At 38.1% G+C, this 15254-nt stretch overlaps 1 protein-coding gene across 2 annotated transcripts in view; it reads right to left on the bottom strand.

Moving 5' to 3' along the window:
- Positions 1-1896: 1896 nt before the first annotated feature.
- Positions 1897-15254, bottom strand: part of FASTKD2 (FAST kinase domains 2) — a 29678-nt gene continuing 16320 nt past the window's right edge. The window contains exons 8-12 of one of the 2 annotated variants that reach the window (XM_063094741.1): positions 6343-6506; positions 5170-5385; positions 4675-4759; positions 2893-3007; positions 1897-2094 (exon numbers count right to left, since the gene is read on the bottom strand). In XM_063094741.1, coding sequence (XP_062950811.1) covers positions 1975-2094; positions 2893-3007; positions 4675-4759; positions 5170-5385; positions 6343-6506 — 700 coding nt within the window. In that variant the 3' untranslated portion in view covers positions 1897-1974. The remainder of the gene's footprint in view (positions 2095-2892; positions 3008-4674; positions 4760-5169; positions 5386-6342; positions 6507-15254) is intronic. The other variant, XM_063094746.1, reaches the window with a different exon arrangement.

Below are 15254 nucleotides of genomic sequence, written 5' to 3'. Positions count from 1 at the left end.
AGGGAAAAAACCACACAGTGAATTCCAGAAAGGTGGTATTAATTTACATCCCACTAGCAATGTATGCAAGTGTTGCCTCATTACCCATTCGTCTGCACCATAATTCTTAAAGAGAAAAAAACCTGCTAATTTGAAAGGCAAAAATATCCCATTCGTTTGAATGTGCATGTCGTTACCAGCAGATTGAAATTTTTTTGTGTTGATCAGCTCTTTCCCCATTTTTCTTTCATTGCCACGAAGCAATTAAGAATGCCAACACTAGTAATGCTAGTAAAACAATGCCTTTTTATCTGCCTCAATTGGGACAAACTCAAGAAAATTACTACCAAAAAAAGGTGGTTATAATATTCATAAATTTGTCCAATCCTTTGAATATGAATCATAATTAGCCACAAGAAGAAACTGATATACACTTAACATTTAAAGAATTAACTTTAGTTTCTTTAATAACAGAATATTTTCATCTTGTTCTGAAGCTTACTAAGGTTAAATAACTTGGCCAAGTACACAAAACTAGATGATGTCCAATCTGGAACCAGAATCCAGATCTCCTGGGACACAAGCTGAAGAGCAAGAGGACGAACTGATGTGGAAATCAATGGTATGGATGAGACTTCAGAAAAATTAAATTCTTTGAGCCTTAACTTCTTCATTCATAAATGAGGGAGATGCATTAAATGATCACTAAATTTCTGTTCAGCTCTAACCTTTTCTAAATGCAGGCTGAACAAGTTGATAAAACCTGACAGCTGTTGTCATACTGCTGCAGCTTTTTTATTGCCAGCCTGGGGATCTTCCACTACTTTTCTTATAAGCCCCCGTCGGCTCACATTCAAACTCTAGCCCTGCCCAACTGTCTGTGTAGCATTGGGCACATAACTTATCCTCATATGAAGCCATGAGGAAATGAAGGCCCAGAAAGAACCATAATAGCAGCTACACCTCAAAGGGTTGTTAAGATAATGAAAAGAGAGAATACATATAAATACACAGCAGTGCCTGGCACATAGTAAGATGTCCAGTAATTGCATGTCTCTGTACTTGGGGATAGAATAATACCAGCTTACATGGAAGCTGTGCTGTAAATTCCACAAGCAAGTCAAATACTAGGTAGATAGGTATACTGAACAAAATATTTGAATGTGAACAAATACTTGACCAAAAGAATGAACAAACAGGATTGAAAAACAGTCCTCAAGTCTGATTCACAACACAGTTCAGCTATATATTTAACTTAAAGGACTTTATGAAATGGTGGGAGAGGTAAAGGGGGAGAAAGTAAGAGCAAAAAACGACCTCAACAATGGCAAGAGTTATGGTGTTAGTAATTTACAGCCTATCAGTTTTAATAAGTTTGGACTCTTTGCCACATATGTATTATCCCACCTGCGTTTGTGTTATTATGGCCCATGAAACACCTCCACCTGCAATGCTTGCTACAAATGCAAATGCCATCCTCACCCATTTGTAACATGCTACCTCACTAAGTCTTACACTCTACAATTTAAGAACCTGGTCCAACTGCTATCTGACTAATGCTTGAAAATGACTTGGAAGAATAACTCCAAGACTTAGAACAGATTATATAGCAGAAGTGTAAATATACAGATTCCAAACACAAGGACTGCACACACCAACTTGTCTGTGACCTATCACAACTAAGAAACCAGTGTTTAATGCATCAAAACTAATGAGAAAAAATGAAACCTACAGCTCACGAATCTGTCAAATATCTGAGCACTAGAGGGAATAGGAATGCTTGGAAAATGATCCTTCTGGAATTTTCTCAGCATATTCTAAAATGCCAATAACAATATTTCTTCCATTCTTAAGACTGATTTTAACAGTAAACTGAAGTAACATTTTTTTTATAGTGAGCAGTCAGGTTAATTCCACTGACAAATGAATTATAGTCTTTATTAAAGTTATTTTTACAAATGCATGTCTCCTCATATGAAAAGGTTGCTTTTTACTTTAATATGTGCTTTGTAAATTTACATTAGCAGTAGGAAGGGCTTCAACTGAATAGATTTTAGTCTTCAAAAATGTGACTGCATTTTCCATCTCTAGTTTTTCCATCTCCCAGTTATTGACCTTATCAAAAAAGAAAAAGAAATCAGTTGTGAGAAGATAACATAAAATAAAAGCTAGTTTAGATATCCAAACATATTAAAGTAGCATCAACTCAACTGCTTTTATAAGCAAATGTTACCTTATAATTACTCATATTTTAAAGGCCAAATAACACTACATGCTAGGGTTGAAGAAAGCTCTAACAATGAAAACTATAAAAACTTTAAAGGTCCTCTAAATGGTGCAGAAATTACTTTCTCGGGAAAATCTTCCTTAGAACATATATAATCAACAATATGAAAAACAAAGCCTTAAATGGTAGCCCATTAAAAGAAAAGAGCCATCTTATTCTCAGCAATCCACACATAAACCATTTCTGGATACTAAAGTACCATAATGGAAGATTCAAATGTCTACATTTCCCATTATGTGCAAGACCATAAGAGTGGCATTTAAATAGAGCCCAACATTAACATAAATGTGAATTTATTTGTAAGGTTCTTGCTACATACAGAGACACCTGAAAAGGTTGTTCAAGAAAAGCTGTGGTGCTCGGAATCAAAGTGAAGCACAAGAGGGAAGAGGAAGAGCCATCCTCTTGCAACCATCCAGCTTTCTCTGGTAACGAACACACTAGCCAATGAAAAGAAAGTTTTAACATCTTTTCTTCCCATGTTCAAGACAACCTAGAAACTGAATATGGTTTCATGTGTCTCAATTTAAATAAGAAAATATATTATTCACATTCTTCTTCTTCCTGGCAGCTGTTAAAACATATATCAATAATTGAAGAATATTTCATTTGCATTTTTTTCTTACCAAAATCACATGAAAACCCATTACATTCAAATGCCGCACTTTCATAGCAAGAAATCCTCTGGGGTGGCTTGAGTCCAAACAATACGTAGATCTAGAAACACACAGCACAGCTACTCTGAAAACAAAAATAAACAATGCAACAGTTATTGAGATTACCATTTACAATCCTGCTGCATTCCTGCTCCTTGGAGATTTCAAAGTTGAGCCCTTACTGGCCACAGTCCTCACCACTCCCGACTGTCTTAGTCCTTCACTTCTTTCTGTTACTTGGCTTCTGCAGATATAGTCCAGTATACAAAGGCTACTTTATAAACCAAAAGCTTATAATAATGCTTTACACAGTTATCCTCCAGCCACCTTTAAAGATGGCTACATTTTTGATAAGAAAAGAAAGCACCCATTTTAAGGGTTCGCTGTGCAGTGCTGATCCCTGATCCAAATATAATTATTTATTCTACCAGTAGAAATATTGGTGTACATAACACCAAATGGTAAAGATCTTCCTGTACATATCATCTCCCAGAGGGAGCAGTATTTAAAAACCAGAACTGAGAGATCAAACATAAAGAAGAAAACCCTAAGAGAAAGGCAAGACTGTGAGAAAGATAAAATCTGTAAATGTAACAAAAAAAGGTAGAGGTGTGATTAGTTTTTTTATTATTCCTTGCCTTTTGGAAATATTAAGTTCATTGGGAGAAAAAAAAAAAAGACATTTATATTGTTAGTGCCTGTCCTATACCCTGGCTGTTATAAGAGAAATTTGTTATCTTCAAAATAATGCTCACTTTCCTCACTACTCAGCATTTTATGCTGAGAACCATGTTATTTTATTATGCCAGAACAGTAGAATACTGAAAAAGAAAAAGGATCTTTGAATGGGGTCAGAGAGAAAGCATTTTTTGAGGGAAGACTGGTTACATGGACAGGGAAAATAGCAGTTGAAAAAGATAGCCAAGGAATAAGCTAGATGGACTCAGAAAGGGGTTAAAAGTCACAGAGCTGTATGTGAATGGACAGCAATGGACAGATGAGAGTTTGACTCGCTTCAGATTTTTTTCTATACCTCTCTTTATCGTAATTACATGCATGTCTAATAGAGTAACAGGGAACATAAGTTCCTTGGGGTCAGGATTCATGTCGGACTCATCTTTGTGTGCCCCACAGGGCCTAAAAGAGCCTTTCCACAAAGGCTCACTGAACGCAGGGGTATGTGCAATGACTACACAATCTTAATGCTTCTGCTGAAGAGGCAGGACAGCCTCTCAGTGTAGCCCTGTATTTTTCCCACAGACACCCTATTTGTAATGTGTGAGCCAAGGAAACAACATATGATTAGCTTCAATGTGCTCTGACCCATACACAACACAGCTTACAAGAAAACAAAGGTTTCTCTATCTTTGAAAAGGTTTGCTGGTAGAGCAAAATATTTATTGGGTATTTGATTTTTATAGAAGCCTCAAGTCTTTATGATCATTACTATATTATCTTGTCAACAGTTTACACTGCCCTAATAGTTTTAATTACATTAACAATATTTTAGTGAGCTATTAGCTTCAAAACCTAATTTTTAAAAAATGTCTATTTCATTAAATGGCCCAATTACAGTCCACTTTATTCAAACATAATGCCCACATTTAAACCTAACGAGGAGATACACGGGTGAGAAGTCGCTTGGTAAGTTGCAAGCTCCACACAAACATAAGGTCTTAGTATTATTACTGCTATTTAATATGAAGTCTTTTAGAATTAAGGTAATCCCAGAAATAAGTATATGTAAGCAACCTCTGAATATCTGTAGTAGAAGTTACATCCATGTCAGAAAATGGAAGCACTTGACTCCTGTTAGTATCCATTCTGACTTCAAAATCTAAAAGAAAAAGAATATTAATTTTTCAAAGATTGCACAAAATGATTTTCCGTTTCAATATGTCTACTACTACTAATTATAATGATAATGGCAGTAGTTAAAATATATTGAGAGCTTACCATGTGCCAGACACTAGTCTAGGGATTTTACATGTATAATTTCATTTGCTGGTCACAAGAACCCTATGAGGTAGGTACTATTATTCTCACCACTTTACATATAAAAAAGCGAGGTTGGTAAATGGCTGAAGTCCCAGCACTAGTAAGTCATAGAGCAAGAATCCAAACTCAGGAAGTCCAGCTACAAACACAATGCTACACTATACTAAACTGCCACGGTAGATTCCTAATCCTTCGTCAGAAAAAAAGGAAAAGAAATAAAACAAAGGGAAATCATATAAAGTCACATACCAACATGATAATTATGTGGCAACTGCACATTTTTCGAGAAGTAACCTTCACCTCCCAAAAGGCTACTGAGTGCCTCTGCAACCTTTGCATTTGGATATGATGGTGCTGGTGGCAACTGTGGCAGTGGTATGTCTATGGCCTTGTGATAAGGAGTATCATCAAGTTTTAGACAAGTATTCAAAATACAAAGCTTGTGAGCATTCCTCTCCATGTCACCTAAAGGAAAAAGGTAGAAAATATACCACTAGGAAAAAATATTAATGCCACATTTTAACAATTGCATTAATGCATCTATATTTCTAATCATCTCTTTCTTATCATGAGGAATCGCTCTGTGTCTCCCTAGTTTCCCTAGTATCTAGATCAATGCCCTGTACTTGACAATGTTTTAAGGTTTAAAATATCTTTAGAGGGGATTTAGTATAAACTCATTTTGTAGATAAGGAAATGACCAGGAATGTTAAAAAAGTTTCATGACTAATTAAAGACAAAGTTGGGACTAGAATCCAGGTCTTCTGGGTTCAAGGCTCTGTCCCCAACATTACACTGCCTGAAATATCAGCACATGGTATTCCTTTGTCACAACTCAATTTTGGGATTTTATAACAATATTTTTATAAGAATGCTAACTACTCTATTCTTATACACATCATCAAATTTTGTACATCTACCTGGATATTGCTTTTCCTTGTTTTGATATAGAAGACTAAAAGTCAACAATTAATTTGGTTCTAAGATTAAATAAATTCACGAATTTGGTAGCTATTTGGTTTCTTGACCTAACAGGCTGTGCCCTCATTACAGGCCATGTGTGACCAAGTGTTTACAACTGCAAAAGTTGACTTAAGTTGGCTTCAAATGTAACACGCAAGGATTAGGAAATGCAAACAGCTCTGATCAAGGCATAAACACATGAACATTTAGCCTCTGTATAGAGTGTAAATAAAAGGAATAATGATGATACATTCTTTGTTCTTTCCTTTCATATGTAGGATTTGTCATTTAAGAAGGCTCCAGAGGTTTGCTGGTTTGAAGCACTGACCTTTGACTTCACCATTCTATCAGTCCTTTCCTCAGTAACACCTGCTCTGCTTTGACTAAGACCACATTCAGAATCACAAGGTAGCTACTGGTAGTGCCTATTTCGGTCACCATTGTGCACTGATATCCCACCTGATGTCAGCAGCTCACTGATGATGTCCTTTTGGAGAAGCTGATTAACAGGGGCCAGGGGGAAATAATTCATCAAGCAAAATGAAAGCACAGCATTCAATAGGTTTTCAGAAGAGATGTGGTGAAGACAACCAGTCAGCGCACTAGCCATAACTTCTAGGAACCTTCAGGGAACAAAGTAAAGTCAGTTTCAAATAAAAATAGAAGACAAGGTCATGGTAGAGCTAGTTAGACACCATAGAACCAACATCTTTTAAGGAGTCCAAAAAAAACAGAAGTATGAAAATCAGGCTTGCAAATAAGTATCCACACATTGTTCTGCACAGGTGGCTATTTCCTAAAGAGTGCATGTAGTCAATTAGTGTTGGGAATCACTACATGTCTTGCGTTGGACAAATGTTTTAGTCTTGACTTGTTTAATTCCCGTTAAAACTCAAGGGGTCCTCGTTAGTATAGTGGTGATTGAAAAAAAAAAAAAAAAAAAAAAGAAAAGGAACTCTACAAGGTATAATAATTATTATTATCCTCATAATAAAAATGAGTAAACAGACTCAGAGAAGTTGAGTAACTTGTCTAAGAACACACAGCCAGGAAATAGCAGAGACAATATTGGAACCCAAGGTCACACTCCAGAGGCTTTTAATCATTATCCTAGATTTTCTATAAGGCCTGGACCACCACTGCAGTTTTGTAACCAATTACAATTCTCTAGCTATCAACACTCTGGGTTAAAAGAACTGCAAGCCTAATCCTACCACCCAGAACTAATGTTACACAGTATAACAAAGTAGTGATGCACAGATGAAGAGGGAAAAGACCAAAATTTGGTGAGGTCATTTGCCCAGAGTGACACTGGTAATAAATGACACAGATACCCTTTGACCATGTCAATCTGATTCTCAGGGCATATGCTATATATCATTATATAAGAAAAAATGAAATATATGCAAAGTACTGTGATATTGCAGAGGAAAGAAAATAGGGTAGCTTTGGGGAGGAGAATTTGAACAGGCAGAAAAGATAGGAAAAGGGTGCACGCTATTTGCATGATAGTTCATAACTACTAAGATGAAGGCACAGAGCAGTGATTCCTACAGCAGTGGGTGAATACGCCTGGAATAAAGCCCTTTTTAACAATGAGACTGTAAAGGCAAATGTTTGAGATCAACTGGGAGGTCCCATGGGTAGCGGCAGGTGGGTCAGGGAGGGAGGGAGGCCATGGTAGACTAGGAGAACTGTGGGTGGTACAACAGGAGGGGAGGAATGCAACAGATCCTAGACACAAAGGGAGGCAGCACTTACTAAACTGATAACTGATTGCATTTGGAGTGTGCAGGAGAATAGGGTGGGGCTGCAGATGAGGAACTCTGGAGCCTGGGTGGTGACCCCTCTCCAGTTTCTCTCCCTCACTCTCACTCAGTACCTCATGCTGCAGCAGCTCCCAACTGCATGTTATTCCTGCACATGCTCTTCTGCTTCTTTCCTCCAGGCCTGCGTGTAGAGCACCTCCTACTCACGATGTTCTCTCCTGCTTATCTTCCATGATGACCTCCTAACTACCCAGCTTTTAAGATCAACTAACCTACCACCACCTCCAAGCAGCACTGCCTGACACCCAGCTGGTCCTTGTGCTTCGCTGGGCTGGCATCCTGGCACATCCTCTTCTACTTCCATATATCCTGCACAAAACTCTGTCACTCTCATTTTCCTGCTGTACTTAATTGCCAACTTATGTGTCCACGTTACTCATTACACAGAATCCTCTGGCAAGGATTGTGTCATCTTATTCACCTTTGTCCTAAGCAGCCAGGTGCTTGGTAAATGTTGCTGACTAAATGAACTAATAAACTTAGATGAGGAAGACTGGAAGAGCAGCTTGTTAGTGGAAAAGGATGAGTCCAGAAATCAGTCTGGAAGCTGACTTCCAGAACTGCTGAACATGAGACACTTCTGGGATGTACAGTGATCATATGCAACCCACAGGAACCCAGAGATGCAAGTCTGGGATTATTCACAGGGTGGTTTAGATCAAGAAGAGAAGAAACCAAAGGGCTGAAATGACAGAGCTTAAATGTTAAATGTTTTCTTCCTTGGGTTTTAAACCCAGGAAGATACTTCGGATTTAACACACCTTCTCCCCCATAGGACATAATATAAATAAAATGATTAACGTGTGGACATACAATGTGCTAAGCCAAATTTCCTACCACTCTCCTACCTAACCCATCTCTTCTAGTCAACCCCCTTCCTCAATGCTTTGAGTTACTGCTTCCAAAACCTCTGCTACCCCAGCTGAAGATGCCATCTTCCTTTCTCCTTCCTTCACAAAGCACCTGTTTGGTTTACTGCCTTCCTCTGGATGTACAAGACTTGTCTTCTTAACTGGTCTAGGAAGGACCGGGAACACAAGCTTCTTTTTTTATATCCTCAGATTACCAAATTCAGGCAACTGCACATTTATGTGCATTCAGAAAGGTGTGACTGATTAATCTCAATATATTAGCCACACTCTCATTGCACATATTTCTCCAATGGAGAATTGTTGAGGTGAGAGGCTAAGAGTTAGATCAGGGTTCTCAATCTCACCACTCCTGACATTTTGGGCTGGATAATTCTTTGTTGTGAGGGGCTGTTCTGTGCATAATAGGATGTTAGCTGAATCCCGGGCCTCTACCCATTAGAGGCCAATAGGACACATACCCCTTCCAGTTGTGACAACTAAAAACGCTTCTAGATATTGCCAAATATCCCCTGAGAGGGAAAATCACCCGATTGAGAACCACTGGATTAGATGAAAGCAGGCGGCCAAAAGGACAACATTCATAATTCCCCTCCTGTAATAATTCTGCTACTGCTCTTTTATTGAATTTCCCAATGTTTACTAACTTTGTTATGCCCCTTCTATTTCCAATATAACAATTTTATTGGACCAAGTTATCTCTTGGGCTGCCTAGAGTCAGCTGGAAAACTTCCCAGCTACCCACTGTTTATTCTCTTAATCTCATTGAATCCGTGGAGCTGTTTCTGAAATTTTAATTACTGCTCAGCTTGACACTATATGTCTAGGAAGTTCAGGAGGTCCACAGAAGCCAGCCACACCAGGGGAGTATAGAAAGTGTAAATTTGGGGGATAATTTTCAGCCTCTATTAACTGCCTATTCTGTGCTAGGCCCTATGCTAAAGTTCAGGAAAGCCGGAACCTGGGTCTGACTCTAGAGAGCTTGCCAACTGAGGAGCAGACACAGACTTATTGACAGATAACTACAACCATGTGATCAAGTCTCCACCAGAGATCTGTGTGGGATGTGACAAGTACAGGCATTCTGATAGAGACAATTAGGGAAGGCACAGGAAACGCAGTATGAGCTGAGTCTGTGGGCAGCTGCTTTTTATTTGGCCCAGAACCCCTTCATTGATTAACTGCCCCTAAGGGATGGACATGAGACTCAAACTTAGTCAATCAGATTTTGTCTTCTGGAAATCTGAATCTAGACGGAAAACTACAGGCACAGAAAGCAGTTAGAGTTAAGCCATTTGATGGCAAAGAGATGGCCTACAAATCTTGCCACTAAGATTCTCAAAACTGCCCCAGTTTGTTCCTCCAAGTCCTCTGTGACCTACACTCTAATTTTTTAAAAAATCTAACAATTACTGTGTGCCAGGCATCGTTTTAAGAACCTGACATAGGTTAACTCATTTAATACAACTACCTAATGCCATTAAATATAACTCATCTCCATTTTAATAGATGAATAAACTGAGGCACAGAGAAGTAACTTGCCAAAAGTCAAGCAGCTAATAAATGGCAGGGCTGTAATTCAAACCTAAGCAAGCTGTCTCCAGAGTCTGTGCTATTAATTACTCTTCTAACAAATGACATTTTATATGTTTCTGGTTTTTAACGGAACTTAACTGATCCACAGAGGTAAGAAAAGACGTTTTGGGTGGAAAGCAGAGGTATGAAAGAGCCTGGCACGTCTGAAGAATTGCTGTGTTTAACAGCAGAAATGCATGGTTCTGGTCAAAGTAAAAAGACAGAAAGCAGTACCTTGGGACCAAATTAATAGTTAGGGTCAAAATTGAACTATGGGGAAGCAGCAAGATGGTGGAATAGGAAGGACAGCTCTCGTTGCCCTCCAGAAACCCGAATTTCAACATGGATATACAGACCAAAATACCATTATGAGAAGTCCAGAATCCAGTTAAGAGGTTGTAGTACTCTAGACAAGCACAAAACCAAGAAAGAACAGCTGCATTAAAACAGGTAAGAGCAATTTAACTTTACCCATGTCAGCCCCTCCCCCAAGGTGGCACAGCTCAGCAGAGAGACTGAGTTGGCCCAGGACTTCTCCCTCAGAGCAAGAGAGTGGGGCATGCATCCAACATCCCAACCTTTCAGTACATCGCCCACTGCCTGAGAGGCTGGTTTCTTTCTCACCTCACATGAAGTACTGAGAAATTAGCATAGTTCAAATGCTTGGGGACAGTTAAGAACAATAGAAAAGGGGAGGGCAGCTTGCTGCGCCCAGCATAGCTCCGTAAGATTGAGAGAAGGTGCAGACCCTGAGGGTTCACCCCCAGGAGGGAGGGAGAAGAGTGGAGCATGGCTTCAACACCAGCCTTTTGGTGCGATGTCCAAGAGGCCAGTTTCAGTCTTGCCTTACAAGAAAAGCTGATGGAATCAGCATAGTTAGGATTCCTGAAAGGGATTGGTGGCTTGCAGCAGCCAGCACAACTCTGGAAGACTGGGAGAAGGGCAGAACTCAAGCCTTCTCCACAGGAAAGAAGAGAGGGGAGTGGAACATGCCTTCAATGTCCCAGCCTGTAGTACAGCAGTCAGACACGAGAGGGACCAAGAAATTATGAGCTCCTGAAAAAAAGAAACCAATAAATCTCTTTACTTAGGAATCCACATGCACATCCATAGAAAAGGTCTGAAAGGCTCCCAGAACCTATAGTTGGGCTGACTGGTGAAGGTCTTTCCCTGTCAAAGTCAGTCCATAAAGATGGAGAGAAGAAGCTATTTCTTCAAATGAGCAGACAGCAATGCAAAGCTATAAGGAACAAAAAGAATCAGGGAAATGTGACACAATCAGAGGACTAAAATGAATTTCCAGTAACCTACTTTAAGGAAATGGATTCTGTGAATTGACTGGCAAAGAATTCAAAAAAACCATCATATAAGAACAGAGATAGACAAGTAAATGAAATCAGGAAAATGATACATTAGCAAAATGAGAATATAATCAAAGAGATAAGAAACTATAGAAAAGAACCAAACAAATTACGGAGCTGAAGAATATAATAACTGAAGAATTCACTAGAGGGCTAAAAGAACAATACTTAATCAAGCAGAAGAAAGAATCAGCAAACTTGAAGCAGGTCATTTAAAATTATCCAGTCACAGGAGCAAAAGGAAAAAAGAATAAAAGAGTTAAGAAAGCCCAAGGGAGTTATGGGACACCATCAAGCCAACCAATATATGTATTATGGGTTTCTCAGAAGGATAAGAGAGGAAAAACGGGGCAGAAAGCTTATTTAAGAAGTAACAGCTGAAAATTTTGCAAATCTGGGAAGGGTAAAGGACATCCAGATTCATAAAGCCCAAAGAATCCCAAATAAGATAAACCTAAAGCAATCTCTATTGAGACACATTATAATCAACTGCCAAAAGTCAAAGACAAAGAGAGACTTCTGAAAGCAACTCACCTGGTATAAGGGAGAAAAGCAACTCATCAAGTACAAGGGAGCAACCAAAAGACTATCAGTGAATTTCTCAGCAGAAACCTTGCAGGCCAGAAGGAAACAGGATGATGTGTTCAAAGTGCTGCCAGAAAATACCACCAACCAAAAATTCTATACTCAGCAAAACTGTCCTTCAAAACTGAAGAGATAAAAACCCACAGACAAATGAGAGTTGAGGGTGATCATCACCACTAGCCTTGCCTTACAAGAAATGCTAAAGGGAGTTCTTCTATTTGAAACAAAAGAACACAAAGCAGCAATACAAAAGCACATGAAAATATAAAATTGTGATACTATGATGTATATATATTTTGGTTTTCATACACCCAAGATTACTGGCTCTCAGCTTCTTTTATTTCCTTAGTGCCTACAGCAATCAGAATATCTTTTGTTAAAGCATTTAGCCTTTTGTACTTGGTTCCCAAATAGCTTTTGTTATTTACAACAATCCTTTTCAAACACATGTGAGCTTATGTTAATGGGGCAATTTTTGGAAAGCCACTGGATGCCACAGGATGGGGGGCTGGTTGCCAGGGGAACCAGCCATGTGCTCAGAGGGTTGGAACTTTCAGGCCCCACTCCCCATTTCCTGGGTGTGGAGAGGGGCTAAAGATTAAGTTGACTAACAGTGGACAATGATTTAATCAATCATGCCTACATAACAACACCTTCATAAAAACCCAAGAGGCCTAGATTTGGAGAGCTTCTGAATAGCAAACAGGTAGGGATTTGCAAATTTAGTTGCTGGGAGAGTGGCAGCCCCAACTTCACAGGGACAGAAGTTCCTGTGCTTGGGACCCTTGTAGACCTTGCCCTATGTATCTTTTCTTCTGGCTATTTATTTGTATCCTTTAAAATATCCTTCACAACAAACTGGTAAATGTAAGTATGTGTTCTCCTGAGTTATGTGTGCCACTCTAGTAAATCAGTTGAACAAGGAGGGGGTGTGGGAACCCCAATTTATAGCTGGTTGGATGTAAGTTCCAGAGGACTGGACTTGTGATTGGCACCTAAAGTACAGGGGCAGTCATGGGGACTGAGCACTTAACTTGTGGGATCTGACACTATCTCCAGGTAGACAGTGTTAGAATAAATTTGAATTAAAGTAGACCCAGCTGGTACCTGCAGCAGAATTGGTCGCTTGGTTACTGGTGGGGAGAAATCCCTACACATTTGGTCACAGAAGTCTTCTGTGTTGACAGTGGTTTGAAAGCAGAGGAAAAATGGTTTAGTTTTTTTCCTACTCATGTTGTGTTTTTCCCACAAAAACTCACTGGTAAAGGTAAATATACAGACAAATACAGAATGTTCTAATATTGTAATGGTGGTCTGTAAACCACTTTTAATTCTAGTATAAAAGTTGAAAGATAAAGTATTAAGAATAACTAATTATAAAAATTTGTTAATGGATAAACAATATAAAACAATTTACATTGTGACATCAATAAAATAGAGTGTGGAGGAGAAGTAAAAGTGTAGAGTTTTTGCATGCAATTGAAATTAAATTGTTATCAGCTTAAAGAGATTATTACAATAAGATATTTTATGTAAGACTCATAGCAACCGCAAATAAAATGCCTATTGAGTATACAAAAAAAAAAAAAGAGAGAGAGAGAAAGAAATTAAAGCAAATTATTTTTAAAAATCAACAAATCACAAAAGAAGAAAGCAAGAGAGGAAAAGATGAAAAAAATAGAAAATAACAAAATGGCAATAGTAAGTTGCTCTCTATCAATAATGACACCTAAAGGAATTAGAAAAATGGATTAAACTTCCCAATCAAAAGACACAGAGTAGCTGAGTTAAAAAAACAAGACCCAACTATATGCTGCCTACCTGAGACTCACCTTCTCACTTTAGATTTAAAGACATGTATAGTCTGAAAGTGAAGGGATGAAATGATATTGCATGCAAATGGTAACCAAAAGACAGCAGGAATGGCCATACTTCTATCAAAAAATAGACTTTAAGTCAAAAACTGTCAAAGAGATAAAGAAGGACATAATATAATAACAAAAAGGTCAATTCATCAGGAAGATATAACAATTATAAACATACACACCCAATATCAGAGTACCTAAATGCGTAATACAAAATTTGACAGATCTAAAGGTAAAAAAAGACAGCAATACAGTCATAATAGGAAACTTCAATACCCTATTTTTAATAATGAATAGAACATTCAGATAGAAAATTAGTAAGAAAACAAGGGTTTTGAACAACTCTATAGACAAAATGGATGTAACAGTATCCTTTCTGACCAAATTAGAAATCAACAGCAGAAGGAAAAATGGAAAAACCACTAATTTTAATTTTCCATGTAACCACTCTCGAACAAAGGGTCTAAGAAGAAATCAAAAGGGATGTTGGAAAATATCTCAAGACAAACAAAATCAGAAACACAACATGCCAAAAATTATGGGATGCAGAGGAGAGTTTACAGAAATAAACACATACCTTAAAAAGAAGAAAGATCTCAAATAAATAACCTAAATTTACACTTTAAGGAACTGGAAAAAGAACAAACTAGGCACAAAGTTAGAAGGCGGGAATAATAAAGATTAGAACAGAGATAAATGAAATAGAGAATAGAAAAACATCAACAAAACTAAGAGATGGTTTTTTGAAAAGATGAACAAAACTGACAAACCTTTTGCTAGACTAACAAAGAAAAAAATAGAGAAGACTCAAAAAAATAAAAACAGAGATGAAAGAGGAGATATTACAACTAATGCCATAAATAGGGCTGGCCAATTAGCTCAGTTGCTCAGAGTGTGGTGCTGGTAACATAAAGGTCCAAGGTTCAAGTCCCTGCCACAAGCCATCCAAAAAAAAAATGGAAGTAACAATTCCTGCCACAGAAATAAAAAAGGATCATAAGAGACTACTATGAATAATTATATGCCAACAAATTATATAATCAAGAAGACTGGATAAATTCCTAGAAATATACAACCTACCAGGACTGAATCATGAAGAAATGGAAAATCTCATCAGACTAATAACAAATAAGAAAACTGAATCAGTAATTAAAAACCTTCCAGCAATGAAAAAGACCAGGACCAGATGGTATCACTGGTAAATTCTACCAAATGTTGAGGGAATAATTAACACCAATCCTTCTTAAACTCTTCCAAACACTTGAAGAAGAAGGAACACTTCCAAAC

Source organism: Cynocephalus volans, chromosome 1, assembly GCF_027409185.1.
Source record: "Cynocephalus volans isolate mCynVol1 chromosome 1, mCynVol1.pri, whole genome shotgun sequence".
Lineage (NCBI taxonomy): Eukaryota > Metazoa > Chordata > Mammalia > Dermoptera > Cynocephalidae > Cynocephalus > Cynocephalus volans.
Note: the sequence above shows the minus strand (reverse complement) of the source record. Positions and strands in the feature narration are given on the sequence as shown.